General features: G+C 37.1%; 2 protein-coding genes across 2 annotated transcripts; both read left to right on the forward strand.

Annotated features, from left to right (window-relative positions):
* The first annotated feature begins 79 nt into the window (after positions 1 to 79).
* LOC113157502 (solute carrier family 12 member 3-like) lies at positions 80 to 11,833 on the forward strand. The gene is made up of 27 exons (XM_026353047.1): positions 80 to 243; positions 911 to 1,061; positions 1,171 to 1,314; positions 1,433 to 1,508; positions 3,233 to 3,328; positions 3,620 to 3,759; positions 4,097 to 4,207; positions 4,340 to 4,451; positions 4,699 to 4,829; positions 4,927 to 5,011; positions 5,273 to 5,430; positions 6,684 to 6,791; positions 6,924 to 7,047; positions 7,164 to 7,265; positions 7,517 to 7,672; positions 7,769 to 7,868; positions 8,055 to 8,166; positions 8,337 to 8,471; positions 8,610 to 8,716; positions 8,807 to 8,889; positions 8,971 to 9,039; positions 9,202 to 9,306; positions 9,580 to 9,691; positions 10,117 to 10,203; positions 10,389 to 10,524; positions 10,674 to 10,741; positions 11,695 to 11,833. The coding sequence occupies exons 1-27, from the start codon at positions 80 to 82 to the stop codon at positions 11,831 to 11,833; spliced, it is 3,111 nt and encodes a 1,036-aa protein (XP_026208832.1).
* A 5,082-nt stretch (positions 11,834 to 16,915) lies between these two features.
* Positions 16,916 to 19,300, forward strand: LOC113157784 (macrophage mannose receptor 1-like). The gene is made up of 4 exons (XM_026353408.1): positions 16,916 to 16,958; positions 17,535 to 17,909; positions 18,131 to 18,469; positions 18,954 to 19,300. The coding sequence occupies exons 1-4, from the start codon at positions 16,916 to 16,918 to the stop codon at positions 19,298 to 19,300; spliced, it is 1,104 nt and encodes a 367-aa protein (XP_026209193.1).
* The last annotated feature ends 1,999 nt before the right edge of the window (positions 19,301 to 21,299 follow it).

Raw genomic sequence — 21,299 nt, forward strand, 5'->3', positions numbered from 1 at the left:
TGTATTTAAACATATTTAATTTGTGCTATTAAGTATTTACAGCTTTTTTCCTTTGTGCAGGAATAACTACAACGTGCCAATGGGGCAGCTCCCAACCAAACAGGAAATCCCTCGTGTTCGCTTCTCAGCCAATGAGGAGGGACCTCCCAGATACTCATCACAGCATTTTGACATAAGCTGCCAGCAACAAGATTGTAACCTCCAAATTCCTCCAACCATTGTTGTCTCGGATGCAGATTCAAGGTTTGTAATGTTAGCACCTATTGTTCTTTTTTTCAATCTAAATAGGGCCTAGTTAACCACATTTCATGTGAACCCCATGTTGGGGTTTTGACTATATAAATGATGGTGTGGACCACAACCACATATCCACAGAAACCATTTACTGCTTTCCTAACAACAAGCCCTGCATCACCAGGGACTTCAAAGTCATCCTGAATGACAAAAAGAAGGCATTCAGGTAAGCGGACAAGTAGGCAGCTAAATGGGTCCAGAGACAGCTGTCTGTCAGGATCAGGGAAGGAAAGGAGGCTTGAGGCATGAGGACCATCACTGGCTTCAAGTCCAGCAGCCAAGTGACTGAGGGGACTGTGGACCACAATGCACAAAATGTACACATTTTGTCAATAGATTACTTGCTGAGCCTTAGAACCCCCTGGACTTCACTACAGGCTCATCAGTCCCTCCCCTTTACTATTGAGCTTCCATCCAAGTGATGTCCATGTCAGCAGATCAGGTCAGGAGACATGTTTTATCATGTTAAATTTAATGGCACTATATGTTTCAAGCGTTTTTCTTGTCGCAATGATAGATTGTTTGGCCATTAAAATTATAAATTTGCTTTAGCATTTTCTGCAGTATTGACAGGTTTCTTGTATTTAAAAAAGTGTTTGGACTTTCTGCCTCACAGTGCATCAGAACATCAGGGCTCAAGGATGGAGCTACGGAGATCTTCCTTCTACAGCACCTTAGACCTGGTGCCACAGCTGGAACATTATGCAAGTACACTGCCACACTCAAAGAGCAGACCGTCTCTGGAGGCTCTCCGCAGAGCATTTGAGGTAAGTTATCCCTCTCTGTAAATCATCAAAGTAATTAGCATCATTTTTGCAAAGAAATTTCGAACTGTAATATCTATTTTCATCACCTTGTTTAAATTGCATTTACCAGGAAGCAGAGGCAGGTATTGAGGTGCCAAACACCACCACTGATTCAGGAGTTAGCAGTCTGCCCACTACTGACAGTGGAAATGAAGAGTCACAATCTCCAAAGGAGAAAGCTCCCGTTAGATTTGGCTGGGTGACTGGAGTCATGGTAAGTAGTGAAGTGAAGTTTGTGCATTTCAGCCTAATATACATAGAATCCTATATTATATATCACAAATATCATAGTAAAAATTCTCACAAAACTGTTTGATTGAATTTAATCACAGATTCGTTGCATGCTGAATATTTGGGGAGTCATCCTGTTTCTGCGGCTGTCATGGATTATTTCTCAGGCAGGCATCTGTAAGTTATCACTTCAGTCCTTTGTTGCTGAATGCTAAAAAAGTGCGCAGGCACGAGCAGTGCAGCAGCCTGTTGCAGCTGCTCTCTTCTTTCCTTGTGATGTCTTTTTCCTTCATTTATTTTCTTTTCTTTCATTTGTTCGTGTAGATAAGTAACTAGTTTAGGAAATTAAGTTCTACCCTCTCAGATCGTGTTGTTCGAGAGAGTTTTATCTCCGTTTTTACTCTTTGATTCATACTTGCACTCATCTTGAAAGACTGGAGCGCAACAGCTGCTTCATCATCATGGAGCCAGCTCCTTTGTTGACTGTTGTTTGACTGGAGTAAAAGATCAAACTTTGTCTGGGACTTTAAACATCCCAGAGGAGATCAGAAGAAGGACAACGAGGGGATGTAGGGGAGGCAAAAAACAGCAAGGAGGAAATAAAGAAAGGAGAAGAGTGATGTTCAGAGAGAAGGTGAGAAGATTCAAACCTCATCTCCCCTCTGTGATTATGGGTAATGTGAGATCACTGGACAATAAGATGGACGAACTGACAGCTCTGGTGAGGAAGCAGGACATATTTGGAGAGTGTAGTTTGATGTGTTTCACAGAGACATGGCTGCATGATGGTATTCCTGACTCCAGTGTTAATATAGACGGTTTTAGCACCATGCGCTGGGACAGGAGGCGAGAGGAGAGGAGGTAAGAGGAGAGGAGGGGGGCTCGCCGTTCTCATTAACAACAGGTGGTGCCAACCTGGTCATGTAACTGTGAAAGAGCGTGTATGCAGCCCTGATATTGAACTGCTGGCTATGGGACTCCATCCATATGATTTGCCCAGAGACTTTTCTCACTCAATATTAACCTCTGTTTACATTCCTCCATTCCACAATACTCACCTTTGGTTCAGAGGCAGCCTGTCAACATTAAAACTGTAAAGAGATGCACTGAGTGGGCCAATGTTGGCCTGCAAGGATGCTTTGAAGATACAGAACAGAAGACTCTGTGAGCCTCATGGTGAGGATATTGATGGACTGACTGCTACAAGTCCAGCAGCCAGGTGACTGATGGGACTGTGACTGTGAATGAATGTACAAACTCCACACAGAAAGGTACCCTGCCAAACCGTGAAATCGAACCAGCGGCAGTACTAACCACTACTACCACCGTGTCCTTAGTGAGGATTATATTTTTATTGATCAATTGCATTCATCTTTCAATATTCTCTGTATATATTGAGTTTTTGCAGTGATGTTATTCTGTATTTGTGTTGGTGTTGGATCTTTTCTGGTTGTGGTTCTTTCCTTATGTCTGGATTGAGAGCAACAGTAACAAGGGGAAACAATTTCCCTCTTGGATTAATGAAGTGTATTGAATCTTGAATCTTGGACAAATAAGTCACTCTGTCATGTGTAATAATTTCAACAATACTTAAAATTACTTAAAACTTAAAATCTAGTCTACACTAGGTTTACAATAGAGTGGGTTGTGACAGTATTAGTGCCTGATACATGTACAAGAAGTAAAAGACCAACATGATCAGCGAGAAATGACTCTTAAATCCTAGTACTCCCACACACAGACTATCTAACACGCAGGCGCTGTGAAGATGTAGAGCACATTCCCATTACTTTTGAGTGTCTTTTGAGATCAGAAGTGTAAGTGAACCCTGATTTAAAAATGAAAAGTCAATCATATTAACAGTAGTATTGTGACTCGTACCTTGTTTCTCTTTATCTCAGTGTTGACCTGCCTTATTATACTGATGTCTGTGACGGTGACCTCAGTAACTGCACTCTCTATCTCTGCCATTGCCACCAATGGGAGGGTGATCTCAGGTCAGTCACTTCCTTGTTAATACCATGAGGTCAGGTTCATGTTAAGTTTGAAAAACATTACAAATACACTAGGATGCTCACTAAGGCATTCTGTTTATCTGTATAGACAGAGATTTGGACAGAAGAGAAGAGAGAAAGAGGAAGAAGAGAAGCTTGTATATGAACTGAGATTAAAGACAACAGTCATTTATGATTTAGTAGTTCAGTAATTTTTAAAAACATAGATGTACTATACCTCAGTGTTTTATAACATCATCTTTTACGACTTCTGTGGTCTAAAATAATTTTCAGGTGGGGCCTATTTCATGATTTCCCGCTCTCTGGGTCCTGAAATTGGTGGACCAATCGGGATGGTGTTTTCCTTTGCCAATGCTCTGGCTTGTGCGCTTAATACAGTTGGCTTTGCAGAGGTAGTCCGTGATTTAATGCTGGTGAGTTAATACCTATTCAATACTTAATGTTACTTATTGGGATTTTTCATTTCCATTTATGACATTTGGCCTTGTACTTAAAAAATCTAAGGCATTTCCTTTGTGAACCTTCACAAAGGAAACTGGCAAACTAAACTGAACAAACCAGCAGGCATTTATCAATGTGACTGTGAACTCACAAACATTTCCAATATTAGACAAAGACCTAAATGATTCCACATTTTAATGCTGAAGGGTTTTTAAAAGGTAGATGAGTTATGGTGCTGTATATAATAACCTGCATGCCATGTTATGCAACTGAGCAAGTATGTGTGATAATGTGGTTGATATACTGTAGGAGTTCGGTGTCGTCATGGTTGATAAAGACAGTGACGTCCGCATTGTGGGCGTGATCACAGTGACTATTCTTCTGCTGATATCAATGGCAGGAATGGAGTGGGAGTCCAAGGTGAGCACATCCTGTGCCTTTTATGTGTGTGCCTTAATGTTACAAAAATCCTGTTATGTTTAACTAACTTTTTGTCATTGTCATATATATTTCCTTTTCTTTCTCCTCTTTCCATTTTCATCTGTCCATCAGACCCAGATTTTGTTCTTCATAGTTCTCATGGTCTCATTTTCCAACTATCTTGTGGGCACATTTATCTCTCATGGACCAGAGAAAGAGGCTCAGGGCATCTTTGGATATCGCAGTGAGTTTAAGAAATTTTAGTCCTTTAACAAAGCAACCTTCTTGATAATTTCAATTTGGTGTAGGGAGCATTACATAGATTTTAATTTAAACAATAATAATCATATTTTATAGTTTTATTAGAACGCGTTCTTCAAAATGCAGTTGAACTGGATGTTTGTCAGATGAGATGACATCTAACTTGAGAGAGAAAAGACTGGAGCACATGATTGATTTGCTTGATTCAGCCTTTTGTTGCCCAACTCCAGGTGACATCTTCATATCAAACCTCAAACCAGACTGGCGAGAACCTGAAGGCACATTTTTCCAGATGTTTGCCATTTTCTTTCCATCGGCCATTGGAATCCTGTCTGGAGCCAACATCTCTGGAGACCTGAAGGTAAGAACAAGAGACAAGGATGACAGGAGAATTGATTGAATTGATATAAATGTTGACTTGTGACTGTGACTGTACTATGTATGATTTCCTTTTGCAGGACCCTGCTACTGCTATACCCAAAGGCACCCTTATGGCCATTGTCTGGACTACTGTCAGCTATTTAGTGATTTCTGTGACTGTTGGTAAGCAGATACATGCATTTATTTTTATTTCAACTTTGAATGTTTGAGTTTGTACAATGAAACATCAGAAAAAGAAGAACCAGCTACTAAAAAGCAAATGAGGAAATTCAAACCCAATAGACAAACATTAAAACAACCACTAAAGTTCTACATAAAGCTTTTACGAATCCACATTGTGACGCTGTTTGCACTGCAGTTCCTCCTGTGTGAAACGTCATATTACATCATGAGTATAATATTTGCAACCTATTTCTATTGTAGGCTCGTGTGTCATACGGGACGCATCTGGAAATATAAGTGATATTATGACTGGCAACGTCACAGATGGATGTGTGGATCTGGGGTGTACTCTGGGCTGGAACTTCACAGAGTGCATCCAGTCAAAATCTTGTAAATATGGTCTGGCCAACAATGTAAAGGTACTGTGTCGTACTTTATAGTACTGTATAGTACTGTATCGTAATAAACACATCCGTTTTGCCAATATGTTTTACACTTATTCCAATGAGGCAGTATTCTGTAAATGTTGATGTTTATAGTTACTGTTCATAAACCACAAAAATATATTACTGAAGAAAGAGTGAGGAACAATTCAGGAGCAACCACAGAAGTCATGTGTCATTAATAAATAAAGAATGAATAGTTTAGGTAGTAGTGTAATAATGAATCACCAGGTCACATTTAGTTCAATTATCATTGAAATAGACACCTCATAGGTCAGCCACTGGGTGGCACGAACTAGTAACAACTCATTCATTACTCACTATTAAACCATCAGTTACTCCGTTTGTGTCCCAAAAGTGACTCGTTGTACCTATTAGTCACCAGTTCATGTATGTTCATGTATGACACATAAGTAGTGACCCTTTGCTGCAGCCATTATGAAGAAAATACAAACTACTTTCATAAAGTGAGAAAAAAAAATCTGGTCAACAGTGCAACACTTAAGTGGTAAAGCTGAAAATGTATTCACAAATTCTAATCCCCAATCCACAAATTGTACTGCATATAGTTCATAATTAATCTGGATTGGCGGTAGTCATGTCATGATGATTGAAACTTGAAATGGTGGCTGATAAAGCGGCTCTTCCAGGACAGAGAGATTACTTGGTGTGTTGGTTGAGAAGGACTCTGAACCACCTTGCCAAGATCTGTTTTTTCTTTTTGAAGGTTGTGAGACCTTACAGTTCCTAGATGATATGAAAGGTTATTGTGGAGTTGTAGAATTGTGTACGTCTTCTCTGGTGGTATCTGATTTGATTTCCGGAGCACTGTTCATCCACTACATACACGGTGTACTTTATTTTATAGAGTATGTAGGGTTTTTTGTACCTCCTACTCGTACTTCCTCCTGCATGGCGATGGCATATGCAGGGCAGTTGAGAGTAGCTTTCTGTGCTCTGTACATAGTTTTCAGCAGGGATAGGATTGTGTCAGAGTTCCTGTTGCACCAGTCAGCTTAGTAGAATAGAATAGCATGACTTTGCTAGGCTAGGGTAATACAGAGTTTCTTTATTCCAGTAGGTCACAGTTACTGAGCTGGCCACAGCTCATCAATGGTTTCTTTTTTTTTTTATATTGTATTTTTCACAATTGTTGCATGTAATACAATAATCTTTTGTTTCTTATTGTTGACAGTTCTCACATTCTTTATGATGACTCCTTTCACCAGGTACTGGGCCAAATTTCAGGTTTCTACTACCTCATCACTGCTGGTGTGTTTGCAGCCAGTTTATCATCTGCTCTCGGTTTCCTAGTCTCTGCTCCCAAAGTGTTTCAGGTGACAAACTACAGCAAAACTATAAAGATGTTCTTCTGTATCTGCTATTGAAAAATGCTAATATACTTGTATGTATGCATGTAGCGTAGTCAATAAACTCAATAAACTCATATTTTCTGTTTTCTTTTTTAGTGTCTGTGCAGAGACAAAATATACCCATACATTGGATTCTTTGCAAAGGGTTATGGGAAAAATGATGAACCACTCCGGGCCTATATCCTCTGCTATGTGATTGCTGTGGCCTTCATTCTTATTGGTGAGTGTGATCTAATGTTGTATAAGGAGAAACAGTTCAGGGAGTTCATGAGATCTTTGATTATCTTCTTATATGTTGTAATGTAACTTTTGCTTCTCCCTCCTGTTTCATTCTAGGCAAGCTGAACACCATTGCAGCCTTGATCTCCAATTTCTTCTTGTGTTCCTACTGTCTCATAAACTTCAGCTGCTTTCACGCTTCAATCACCAACTCCCCTGGTGAGTTACTTTATCACATACTGGTCAAAATACTAGATGCAAGTCAACAGGTTGTACCCCACCTATTATATAGTGATTGGTGGCATATACATTTTGATCCCCTTTAACACATTCAGAGCATATGATGGAGAAAACTAATCTCAGCTGTTGTTTCCAATTGCAGGTGATTTTATTGCTTATTGCTTTATAAGCTTGATGAATCAGAGTTGTGAGATTAGAGGCTCTTTATTTCTCATTGTTGCCACCCTCAGGTTGGAGACCTTCATTTCACTACTACAGTAAATGGACAGCTCTGTTTGGAGCAGTGATCTCATTAGTTCTGATGTTTCGGTTGACTTGGTGGGCCGCTCTCGTCACCTTCAGTATCATCTTCTTCCTTTTTGGATATGTCAACTACAACAAGCCAAGTGAGTAAAAGATCCCAATAACCAACCTTTTCCCCACTCTCCTGCTTTTATTCATTACTTTCATACCCACCTCATCTGTGTTTCTAAAATCCACAGAGGTAAACTGGGGATCATCAGTGCAGGCTGGTACATACAACATGGCTCTGTCATACACTATCTCTCTCTCTGGCGTGGAGGATCATGTCAAGAATTTTAGGTGACCACATAGTAATTATAGTATCCACAAATTAAATTCCAGTTGACTGAGAACAAGTCTAAGTCTTGTGAGTCACCTTATAAACACTGAATCCAGAAGTGGTGTAAAACAACAAAATGCTGTATAAACTTTTATGTGTTTAACATTAAATGTTGTCTGTCTGTCTTCTCTAATGTGTTCTTTCAGACCACAGTGTCTTGTCCTTAGTGGGCCCCCAAACCAGCGACCTGCACTGGTGGACTTCGTTGGCTCCTTCACTAAGCATATAAGCCTCATGATCTGTGGTGACATCATCATGGTTAGTTAGGTTAGATAACTAACCATGAAACAATTATGTTTCAAAAAGAAAAGATTTACAGACAACCTCAACAGCCTCACTGTAGCTTTCCATCAGAAATGTTTTACTGGTCATGTTGAACATCTTTAACTCAACTAATAAAAACAAACCTGAATTCTTGACTCGTCTAGGAGAAGGAGAGGCAGACTCGGCCACAGGAAGCCACAGACTGGTTGGTGAAGTGGATGAACAAGAGGAAGGTGCGCTCGTTTTATACTCCCTTCACTGCAGACACTCTCAGGGTTGGAGCTCAACACTTGTTGCAGGTACAACATCAGTTACAGTTAATTCTGTGTGTTTTATCTGTGAGAGTGAAATTACAGCTTTACTAGTACAAAACACAGCTACTGGGAATTTATCTGTCCTCAGTTTGAGACTAAAACAATCGTTTCCCATTTTTTAAGGCCTCTGGTCTTGGCAAGTTGAAGCCAAACACTCTGGTCTTGGGCTTTAAGTCGAACTGGAGGGACAGTTCTCCAGAAAGCATTGAAGACTATATCAACACCATATAGTAAGTTAGTTATTATTAATATTAATAAAGAGGAAATCAAAGATGATTAGTGCTTCAAAGGATTTTTTTTTTTTTTTTTTTTTTGTCTAGTGATACTTTTGACTCCAACTACTGTTTGTGTATCCTGAGGATGATGGATGGGCTGGATGTCTTTGACCAGTTTGACTTTGAAGGTTTGAAATCATACATTAACTTACACTAAGACTTAAAATAATAAGAAGGCAGTGGTTGATGATGTAATGTCTGACCTTTAGTAAACCAGGGCTTTGAGTCAGATGAATCTGTAGAAAATGACGATCAGCCGTCACCTGAGAGGGTTTCAGGTGAGCAAGCACAGCTTCTGGTATTATGTGTGTTATTAGTGCAAAACTACAAAGCATGACACCTAAAGGTCCATCATGGTACTGTTTACCTCAAAGTGCAGCATTGCTTTTAAAATCCCCAAAAGTGAATATAACTATTGCCTCCTCTTCATGTTGACACAGCTGACGGCATCTCTGATAAAGGCGACAGTGATCAGATCAAAACAGTGTTTCAGAACGACCAGGGGAAGAAGACTATCGATGTGTACTGGATAGCTGATGATGGAGGTGAGCACCAAAGAGATGTTAGATTTGACTAAATAACACAACACAGTTTTGTCAATTTAACATATGTGTATGCAAATACAGTAAATGCATATTGACATGTAAAAAAGAGAGATGATAACTGATGTAAGCATGTCAGTTAAAAACAACAAATAAATAAATACAATGTTAGGTTTGTGACCTAGACAGTCTTCTATCATTTCCTCCTGAGATGCTGACATTTCAGTTGCCTTCTCCTTCATAGTAACTGCCTTTATATCCTTGTTCTCTCTTAAGGTCTCACACTCCTGGTGCCTTACCTGCTCACCAAGAGGAAACGCTGGCACAGCTGTAAGGTCAGGGTCTTCATCGTGGGAGATGAACAAAACATGGTGGAAGGTCGCAATGAGTAGGTTTTCTCTATTTTACTCAAAGAGTTGTTTGTAGCTGTGACATTTCAAATCCACAGAACCTCCACAAATGTAAACATTTAGGAACCCCCAAACTGCTTTTTAACACGTTTCTGATGAGAACAATTTAACATCCAGTCATGGTGCATACAATCAAGATGACATTGTATATCTTGATATTATGTAAGTATTTTACCCAATGAACTGCAGTGTGCATCATCTATAATGATCAGTATTTATACAGTACATCTGCATCTTTTTTTAACAAATGTAATGTAAAAGCAGATAGCCAATTATTCATATCAATTCTTCAGACTGTAAACTGTTTGACTGATGTAATCTGTATTTTCTTTAATACATGTCTGAAATTGTCACTTAAGTTCTGCTGCAACAGTCTGTCTGTAATTTTCACTGTTTGTTTTAGGATGATAGCTCTGCTGAAGAGGTTCCGTCTGGATTTTAATGATGTTATAGTCATGACAGACAGCGAGAAACATCCGCACTCCAAAAAGTATGTTGACAAAACCCTAATATTCATTTTCCATGTTACAGAACAGGTGTACTGACACAGGAAGAGATCAGTCTATGATGACAAGTTGTTATATTTACCACCTTACAAATTCTTTAAGTGTGACTTATTCTGAACACTCCAGTTTAGTCTGAACAATAGTTTTCTTCTTCTTGTTCTTATTTCAGCCTCAATAGGTTTGTGGACAGTGTCGCCCCCTTCATGCTGCATGATGAACAGCAGGAATGTGTCTCAGTTCAGGCGATGAGACAAAGTGCCCCATGGAAAATATCTGACAAACAGTTTGAGGCCTTCAGACTTAAGGTGTGTTTTGTGAGCACCACACATTCCCAACATGTGCAACACCATGCTGTCACTTTTAATGTCATCCACTGTGTCCAATTCATCTGTGTATGAGAAATAGTGAGTTACGTGTGCTGTGTGTCAGTTTCTTTTATTTCCTCCTTTCACAGTCTGAGAGAAAAGTGAGGTTAAATGAAATCATCCGGAGGAATTCTCAACACGCTGCTCTCGTGCTTGTGTGAGTAAAGTTTACATTAATAGTTAAAGTCACAATATGACAAATTGAGTTAGAGCTTTGATTAAGCACTAACTCAATTTGTCATATTGTGACTTTGAGTGAATCCGATGCATATGACAGATTATATTTTCACATTGAGGTCATGCTCCCTGCTCCTGACTTGACTATCTTAGATGACTTCTGTCAAGTTTGTTTTAGAGCAAAGTAATCCAATCACTATAAAGTTGTAGAAGTATTTGCTTACTACTAAATAATACTGTCAGGAGGCAAATATCATTAATAATTTAAACTAAAATGTTACGAAAGTTCTCTTGATGCCACAATCGTTCAGGTATCTTGATTGGACTAACAATTATTTATTAGGAGATTTTAATACATAAAGTATTAGCTACAGTAGCACTAATGGACAACAATAATGGGGAACTGTGGGGTAATATTAGGAAAATAAAAATGTAATAGTGAGGTGATATGTAGGTAACATCACAATAATAAGGTAATTGTGGGTAATATTATAGTAATAAGAATGTAACAGGGTTCAATTGATAATGAAAAGAAAATAACAGTGATATCATGGTGGTATCAAACGTACCAACAAGGAAATACTGCCACTATGGTTACTACTACTAACCACTCCCCCTACTACCCCCACTGTTACTCTGTCACTAACAAGCACAGTACGTAGGAAGTACTAAAGCCACAAACACACTCTAAGATGTTTGTGGTCCTGCAGGTACTTTATCTCTATCACTAATACAAGATAAACCTAACTTTCTGTCTAATGATCACAATGATTATACACACGGCATCACCAGCCACCATTACAAAACTGATAGAAAAAGAAATAGGAGAGATTTGCTTTTATTGTCTGTCAGTCCAAACCACAGCATGCACTCATTTGACTCTTGTCATGTTGTTTTGTTCTTTGCTCTGGACATGTGTTGTTTTTTTTTCAGGAGCCTTCCTGTGCCTCAGAGCGACTGCCCCAGTGCACTGTACATGGCCTGGCTGGATGCCCTGACCTGCGGCCTCCACTGCCCTGCGGTGCTGATCCGAGGAAACCAGCAGAACGTCCTCACTTTCTACTGCCAGTGAATGATTTGAGACATTGAATTAAACTATTAACAAACTAGAAACAAAATGGAAGCCCCACAAAAAATGAGTAGAATCAGCAAACTAAGAAAAATGGGTGTGTCAGTGGTGTCAGAGGATGCCTGCCAATTACCAGACAGTACACAGTAAGAGCTTTTATAGGCAGTGATGGAAGATAACATCAGTGCTGTTACTGGTACCAGTGTACCAATAACGGCACAACCTTCAGGTTGAATGTCAATTCCTTCTTAGATAGTTGACAACTAATGATGGTGCTCAGCCACAGCCTTATGTGCTCCAGGGCTGGAGGTGTCCTAGTAAGTAGTCACAATACCACAAATACCCAAATCCATTTACATTGATCGTTCCTTTTTATATTTACTGTACTATAATTTGGATGGATATTACCTCATTTGGTCTTTTGATGATGGAAGTGATTTTGATGATATAGCCTTATGGAAATATCTGCATTAGTTGCTTCTCTGCCCATTTATTGATGGTGTACTTTATCTCTGCCCACCACTGTATATATATTGTACATACATAATATAGCACTTAAATGAGCTTTGTGTTATTTACTAACTTGTATATACTGTGTTTCATAGTTTACTATAACAACTATTCTTGTTGTGACTAAGTGACTAAACATTCCTTAAATGTTTTTATAACGATGTCTCTGTTAGAACTCAGGCAGTAGTTTTTAGTGGTTCTAATCTTATTCACAGAGCTTAAGATGTTAAAAAGGACAATTACTAAATTAATTGTGTTAGTAGACTAGATTATGTGACTCTGCCTCTTCCTAACTCCATTAATCTGCTATTTTTACATGCTCCATCTTGTGTAATATAGATTTAATCTGTCTAATACAATAATACATTGTTCTGAAGGACAATGAGTTATTCTTGTCAACAGTAGACAGTTTTGTGGCAGTGATAAAGATCTGCAAAGTCATGTGTAATATTCAAATGCTGACATCAATGTGGCAGCCAGATCATTTGTACAGCACTAGGTTAATATACTGGTATGATCAGTGTCCATCAGCACAGAAGAGACATCAGGGCAGAGTGAAGCTAAGTAAACAGAACATGTAAGTTAAGAACTACATGGTTCAGTCCAGTAAATGTATTTAAAATGCAACCACATGTGTGCATTTTAAATCTTTTGGGACACAATGACAAAATCAACTTTCCTTATGGAGCAATATGTTGCACTGAATATCACCTGGACAGGAGTTTATGTTGTGCTCGAGGGACCTCTGTGGAAGGAAGAAACAATAAAAGAAACGTCAAAGTATTTTCATTATGTTTTAGGCAGCAACCAAGCAAATATAGTTGCAAAGAAAGAATAGCACTTTGACAATCTCGTTATGTAGCACATTGCATGATATTAATTTGATTTTATATTTAGTTGTTATTGCACTGCTAAAGTTAAAGATGTCCTACAGATTATAGACTTGATAAAACTCTACGGTACATGTCTGTATGCCTTGAAAGATTTTGTTATATGTTTTAAGAAGATTTATTTTGTGCAAATATATACATGGTAAAGCATAACATTTCTTGTTCCCTGTGTGTTTACTGTATTTGGCTGCACTTGAATAACTCAGACTGTTTTTCACTTGCACACATGAGTTCTTCTCCTTTGTTCCTCAACTGAGCCTGTTAGTCCCTCCCACTAAAGATGCAGGACGAGAAACAAGGAACAAAGGAGAGAAATGGGGACATTTGTTTTTTGAGGTGTGTACATACAGAAGCCAAGATTCATTGCCCTGCTGATCATTTTATACTTGTGTCATATGTAAAATGGTTGGTGGTTCATTGTCCAATATTTTTGAACAAATGTAAATTACATAAATAGATCAAACTGCTTTTCTATGTGATAAACAGTGACTGAAAATTATGATTTAAATCTTCTGTCTCCTCAAGATTTCAATGAGATGGTAGATCTGTAATTTTATAAATACATTTTAGAGTAAATTAAGGTCATTTGGTATAAAATTGTACTGCTATTACAAAACCATCTGATCCACTGCAGCGGTCCAAGACAGATTTATAATTTTTTTAAAAAGTTTTAAAGGACGGTCTCATGTATCCTCACTTCTTAGTTTAGTGTAACATGGATAATTGCTCTAGTTCCATCTAAACATGTTCAGAAATATTTACATTTAGTTACATCACCCTATGTACTGTGAACAGTACATAGTTTCATACCAGTCAAGGATTCAGGGACAGAAGACACAACGGGGGACACAGCTGGGCAGAGAAGATTTGTTTTATTCTGTGCATTCTGTTTGAATCACATTTCTGTTTTGATTTTCAGTGTTTGTAGTATTTCTGTTACTTTGTTTTACACCTGGAGCATATTTTATAATAAACATAATATAATAATATAATAGTATTCGAATATAAGTTTTCAGTTTGGCTGTGCCCTCAGTTTGCAAATAAGTAACAGGCTGTATATGCAAACACATGCAAACAAAACACAAATGGAAAAGAAAACATCCTTAGCCTTTACAATAAGGTGATAAGCACGATAGATGTGCAAATGGTAGGTCTGAGAGGCACAATAAGAGCAGCAAAGTGATGTTTAAAGAACAGTCTTAGTATCTACTTACTATATTGCATCATAGAGTATACTTCATCCAAATACGTGTATTAAGAAGTGAATAAAGTGCAGTAAATGTAGTAAATAACTGAAAATTATTATCAGTTAGCATTGAAAGTTGCATTATATGCTTAATTGGATGCAACATTAGTTGTGCTGAGCTTTTTAAATCATTCTTGTTTAATTTGTTTATTGTGAACAGCTGAGACTTTGTTAATGTTCAATGCATGGAATAATGTTGAGTGCCACTGTACATCAGTTACAGCAGCACGTCACTATTGTCAGACTGAGAAGTTGTCCAAGTTTACAAATGCTGATGTTGATGGAACCAAACCTGATGAAAGAAACTTATGTCCATTGTGTGTTTTATGACAGCCCCAAATATAACCCTACTCACACGACTGCTGTTTATTGCTTCTCCTGACCTAGCTGTATGCAAACAACATTACATCACAACAAACTCTTTTTGTCTGTTATTTTCAAAATGTGGTGAAATAAATTAATACGAATTTGTGTGGGAGGACCGGGAAGTGCCAGTGTAGATTTTTCTGGAATTCACAATAGACGGAGAGAGAGACAAAGAGCTTCCATATGGTATTCACACCAACTTCCTTTTAACAACATGTAATGTGAAACAAAGTGCAAAATACAACACGAACAAGCAAAGCACAAGCTAATACATAATGTAAAACAAGTTCAGCTGTTTGTAAAAGTTTTATGTTGTTGCAGTGTTTCTTCATTCACTCATTCTGATAAACAGCTGTGTGTCAGTTCTTTGTTCATTAGCTGAATAATTTATTATTTCTTAAAACTTTGTAATAAACTGCTTAAAAACTTGATATGACACTCGGCACTAGCTTTTTAAATAAAGCTAGTGCTATTATTATCACTTTATGTTTTGTATTTTGACACTTTCAGAAATCCCAAACAAACCTAAATGATGGATATATTACAGATGATATTTCTGACTGTTCTATAAATATAGTCTTTGAATTCAAGTTGTCCTGTGTTGTCAGTCCTTCTGTAAAGTGAGACTGTTGAACTTGCTGTGTTCTAATTTAGTTTGATGTCTTTTGTCTGTTAAAATGCATTTTTGACATGTAATAGATTACATATTACTAGTTACCCTGTTAAAATGTAAAAGGTAATGCATTACTTTTTTTTTTTTAATTACTTAATCAAAGTAATGGATTAGATTTGATTATTTTACCAGTAAAGGTTTGCTCACAGCAGCACTTGACAGTGATGAGAAAGAACATTTCACTGAATTTTTGTCTAACAGCACGATCACCTGTCTTGTTGTTATCGGCTGGTAATTACCAGGCATGGCGGACTCCACTTGTTTATCAATATGCATTGATTCAGTCGGCAAATGAGGAGCACATGGTACAAAGTGATTATCTTAGACTGTAAAATAAGAGTGTACTTTCTATGTTTATGCTTTTTACTAAATAAACCCCTCATCTGTGACAGTGCTGCTTTTCCAGATGGCACTCATTGTTGGTTCAGGTGAAGAGAAGACACATTTTGAGCCTATTCTTCCTGAAGTCAGGACAACAAGAGGAGTGTTTTTGAATGAGACAAAGAATAGAAAGAAAGAAAACAATATTAGCATTAACATGTAATTATTTAGGTACTTCTTCCAGTATTCAAGTGAAGCTGGATTTGTCTCCACTTTTTGACTAGAGATTAAAATAGATACATACATCTTTTTTATTATTATAAAAAACATGGCCAAAGCTGTATAATAATAAAAAGCTGTCAATAATTTCCACATCAGTATCTGCAGTATTTATGACTTCAGACGCCTTCACATTTTAATAATATTCAAATGCTGATATTCAGGAAGCTAACGATAACCCCACCTATATTTATAGAGTATTCATTATTGTATTATTTACAGTCTACATCATCACATCAAGGAGCAACATTACAGTGTAAGTTATATCTCTATTGTGTCGATACTGTTTCTTTCCCTTTCCTTTAATACTTTGTATTTATGTATTTTAATTTTGAATTTATGTTGCAGAAGATGTGTTATAAACATAAAATATTTCACAGTATCTTCTAATCGTTCTTGTTGTTGTGTAATTGCAATTTTCATACAGAAAACATGTCTGGCTGTGTCATCATCATTGTAAAAGAGTTTTTTAATTGGCCAGTTATCCTTTTAAATACATAAACTTCAATTAGAACATTTTAAACATAGCATGCTGTTGAAAGACAGTAGTAAGGCCTCTGTACATTTATACAGATGTCCTTTAAAAAAAGCTTTGTATCTTCTAATAAATACACACTCTAGTTCACACACCTATAGCGTTTGTGTGTGTGTGTGTGTGTGTGTGTGTGTGTGTGTGTGTGTGTGTGTGTGTGTGTCACGTTCATTAATTTAGATATAAGAATAGTGAAGTAAATCTGTTTAGACTGAGGTTGACTGTAATTTACCTGGACATTGACTATGGTGTAGTGTTAGGGGTCAGCATGGCCACTCTGACCAGTCTGCTGCGTTACAATGTTGATCATGGTCAGCATTTTTCCATGCAGGTCCCTGTCCACCACAAAATCACCAAACTGTGTTAATGTTGAGGCTGATTAGTTAACAGTACTGTGTGTATTTCAAGAGCCAAGACAACTTATTAACCACAGTTTACTTCAAATCAGATAAAAGATGCAGTCGGGTCTGTTTCTGCTCATTCTGATGGGTAAGTCAATCATCTGACTACATTTACTGTTGTCACTTTAACAACAAAACTAATATCAAACTAACAGAAGAAGCTGAGTTTTCACTCATTTATCTGTCTTGAAGTAAAATAATTATAAAGTCAAACAGCTCAGCAGGCCTATGAACATTTTCTCTAATATTCTTCATAAAAATTGATTGTTTTTTTGTATTTTGTTTTTTTTACTAACAGAAAACATCTTCATTAGTAGCAAACAGATATTTCTTTGAATGGTGCACTGCATTTCCAATACATTCACATGTTGCACATCATTGTTTAATGACAAACACAATAAAAACATTTTGTCAAGTTAGCAAAGTCTAAGTAGTGACTGTTTTGGTTTGTTCAGCTCCATCACTGCAGTGTTTCCTCTGTTTTAGATCAGAGTTTCTTCTGCACATGTCACCTGTATGTGTACCACTTTATTGGAGAGAATAAGACCTGGGATGAAGCTCAGAAATACTGTAGAGAGAAGTATACAGACCTGGCCACAGTGTCTAACATGACAGACATGGAGAGACTCCGTAAGTCTACAGAGACTCTGACTGAAGCCTGGATTGGTCTGCACAGCTACCCAGGAAAGGACAAGACGTGGTACTGGTCTCTGCCAGGACTGGAGTTCAATGACAATCAGACAAGATGGAATTCTCGAGAGCCAGATGATTATGGAGGACAAGAGAACTGTGTGATTATGAACGAACAAAAATGGAGTGATTACACCTGTGATGTTAAACATCAATTTATCTGCTACAGTGGTAAGAATATGTGACTAATAATGCTGTCATGTGTTTTTAGTACATCATCCTGTTTAACAGTTCTTTTCTATTTGGACATGTAAATTATTTCTTTGTGTACTTACAAACTTAAACAACATGGTTGAATAATGAATGTAAAAAAGGTAAAAATATAACATTTTCTTCTGTTTGCTTGTGTATTTCTGGTAACTGTGGTGATAAAATCCAACTTTTTCCTGCAGAAACAAAACAATCCAACAAATCATTTCATTTGATCAACTTTAAATTGACCTGGCCTCAGGCTCAGAGATACTGCAGAGTAAATCACACAGACCTGGTCAGTGGACTTGATCAGTTGGATGATGACAGTGTGAAGAATGAAAGTAATGTGTGGATCGGTCTGTTCAGAGACACCTGGAGGTGGTCAGATGGGACAAACTTCTCTTTCAGAAACTGGGAATATGTTGAAGGTTTGGTTGATAGAAAAAGTGACAAGACATGTGCTACAACTATGTTAAACAGAGCAGGAAAATGGAGCTCTGCTGATTGTAATGAAGAAAAACCCTTCATCTGCTATGATGGTGAGTTTGATAAAGATCTAACTGAACAATTTTGTTTCTTTGCGGAGTTCACTGAAACATCAGAACAACCAACTTATTCATGTGTTTATATTTATTTAGTGATGCCTGTTGAATTAATTTCAGAGATTAATGTTCTTATTTTGAATAATTAGTATACAAAAACAAAGAGTTGGATGAAAATATTGTTTGAAAACAGTATTGAAATACAGTTTGAAAAGTTTGTATTAGATCAATTAATTTACGTTCACCATTTTAGCCACTACACTATCAAGCCGTACGTCAGTAAATCATTTTTTTTTCTCTTAATGGTTTGGAGTTTGTGGTAATTCTCTAAATTAGTAATTGGTATCAAAGTAGGGCGTTGTTCAAATGAAGCTAAGTGTAGTATTTCCTTTATTAACAAAGGATAGAATGACACATTTCAACATATCAAATATCATATTTGTACAGTTGTATCTAAACCTCCTGTATTTATGTCTGACAGATAAATTGATCCTGATCAGTGAGAGTAAAACCTGGGTGGAGGCCTTGAATTACTGCAGAGAGAAACACTATGACCTGGTCTCCATCACTAACCTGGACGAGCAGAGATGGGTCCAAGAGAGAGTCAAGAAGGCCTCAACTGCATTTGTTTGGCTGGGACTGCGCTACACCTGCACTCTGGATTTCTGGTTCTGGGTCAGTGATGAGTTAGTCTGTTACACTAACTGGGCTTCAGGTGTAGAGAGTGATGACTGTGACATGTCTGCAGTGATGGAGAGAGGAGGAAGAAATCAGTGGTTCAAAAAACCTGATAATGAGACATTTAATTTCATCTGTTCTGAGATTTAAAACACTCATTAAAACACAGGAGATTTTAATTACATGTCGTTTTGTTTTTGGTTCTTTATTAGAAGATTTAAACTCATTATGAAGCAAATTATATGTAGTAATCACAACTTAAGAAACGAGAAATTAAAATAACTGACTAAACAGGTACCGTTTTTTTTTTTAAAAGGGCAGGGGGCTACACCTAAGATGTGAGGGTTGTGACTTTGTGACATCATTTTATGTTTCTGATTCAGCTATGTAAAGCACACTGCTGTGATTGTGCTGTCATACATTAGTGGAACATGTTTGTATTTTCTAAGTGTTGGTTAAGATCTGGTGATGGTGTTATGGCTTGAGGTGATGTTAATGGTTTTACTATAAAGACGCTATTTTGAAACAGGTGTAATTAGCAGGTTGTAAATAGGTCAGGTGACTGGCAGGGGTGAGACTGAAGGGGGAGGTGACAAAGAACAGTCTTGTTGCTGTACATGCAACACAAGTGAATACATTTGCGTCTCGAACAGTATACTATGGGACAACAATCGCACTCTTCATAATGTGTTGTTTATCAGTACTATTAGTCTGTTTTCTTGGAGTTATATTTTGCCACGATATGACTTTAAAAAGCCACAAAGTCACGACAATGAGCATCAGTAATTTTACCGTATGCCACAGCAAGGTGGTCTCTTAAATCAGTGCCATGTTGGTAGAGTGCCCTGAGATGTGTCTGAGTTTCTAAAATCTCAGGAGTATTGTTGTGGTTTTATTATCTTGAGCATTAGCATATTAGCATAGAAATATTTCTATATATTTTGAGAATTGGTCTAATATTCTCAGACAAAATTTCTTCCCTTCACATTTATTTATAAATAATATATACAATTTAATTAGAGAAGGTGTTTTAGTAAACAAAAATGTTTTGTAATTTAGTAAAATACCTGATTGATCATATGAACCATAACTCCTGTTGAGACATGGCTACAAATTGTAGCATAGCAAAAAGATTTTGGAGAATGATGGGTTTTTGTTTTGTGATTACATATTTCACACATAGTTTTTTTTCTTTGCATATTGTTTAAACCAGTATTCTTGTTCAGTCTTGGACAAATTATCTTGCTTATTTTATATTAATTTAATCTGTCTAACATATTCATGATTTATATTTCCAAGGTAGTTCAACTTTTTAACAGTTCAACGGATGTTTTTGACAGAACTTATAAACTAAGTTATTCTTACTTAAAAGTGTGTGGTAAATGAATTAATTTCTTAGGGTTCAATTAGTTCAGTGAATTGATTTGATAAAATACAAATCTAATAGGAATATTAGTAGATTTCTCAGCATGCATTGGTCAAGTAAATGCTCTCAAAATCATCTTAGGTATTTAAAGAAAATAGTCACTGTTTCTATTTGTCTTTAATACGCACATATATTAGATCACAGTTGTTTACTTTCACACCAGTAAAAAATATAAGAACCATGATAGAGGTGGGTGTTAAATTCAGTCCCTACCCCAGTACACTTATAATTTTTTGAGAGTGCTTGGCACAGCATAACATGATTGTCATGTTTTCATTATTGTACATTTTGGCCCAAGCAAAAGTCAGTATATTAAGTTAGATGCAGTACCATGGTTTGTCTACAGATTTGAAGAGTTACTTCAGAGTAAATTTTAAAATTTACTCTACAAAATTTTAGATGTTGTGCAAGTTATTTTAAATATTAGATCAAACTGACTGATATCTATACAACAGATTGTCCAAATAAAATAAGATCTTTAAGTCTTGTTTAAGACTTGTTCAATGGATTAATAAATCTAAGGCTGCTTTCACACCGACAGGATTTTGTTTGATTAAAACAGACTCAAGTTTGTTTTCTCTCTTGGTGCGGTTCGTTTTGTCTGGTGTGAACACGGTAATGGCAACAATTAGGGTTCCCAACCCTAAGTAGAAGTTCAAAACTTTATAATATAAGTTTCTCTCAATCTACCCTTTAACTTATGTTTCATTAAGTTACAGAACA

Source organism: Anabas testudineus, chromosome 18 (genome assembly GCF_900324465.2).
Source record: "Anabas testudineus chromosome 18, fAnaTes1.2, whole genome shotgun sequence".
Lineage (NCBI taxonomy): Eukaryota > Metazoa > Chordata > Actinopteri > Anabantiformes > Anabantidae > Anabas > Anabas testudineus.

Coding starts and splice junctions, on each gene's coding strand:
- LOC113157784 (XM_026353408.1), top strand. CDS start 16,916: ATGGCCACTCTGACCAGTCTGCTGCGTTACAATGTTGATCATG. Junction 17,910..18,130: donor TCAATTTATCTGCTACAGTG/GTAAGAATATGT, acceptor TTTTTCCTGCAG/AAACAAAACAATCCAACAAA. Junction 18,470..18,953: donor ACCCTTCATCTGCTATGATG/GTGAGTTTGATA, acceptor TATGTCTGACAG/ATAAATTGATCCTGATCAGT.
- LOC113157502 (XM_026353047.1), top strand. CDS start 80: ATGGGGCAGCTCCCAACCAAACAGGAAATCCCTCGTGTTCGCTTCTCA. Junction 5,012..5,272: donor AGTGATTTCTGTGACTGTTG/GTAAGCAGATAC, acceptor TTTCTATTGTAG/GCTCGTGTGTCATACGGGAC. Junction 7,869..8,054: donor GATCATGTCAAGAATTTTAG/GTGACCACATAG, acceptor GTGTTCTTTCAG/ACCACAGTGTCTTGTCCTTA.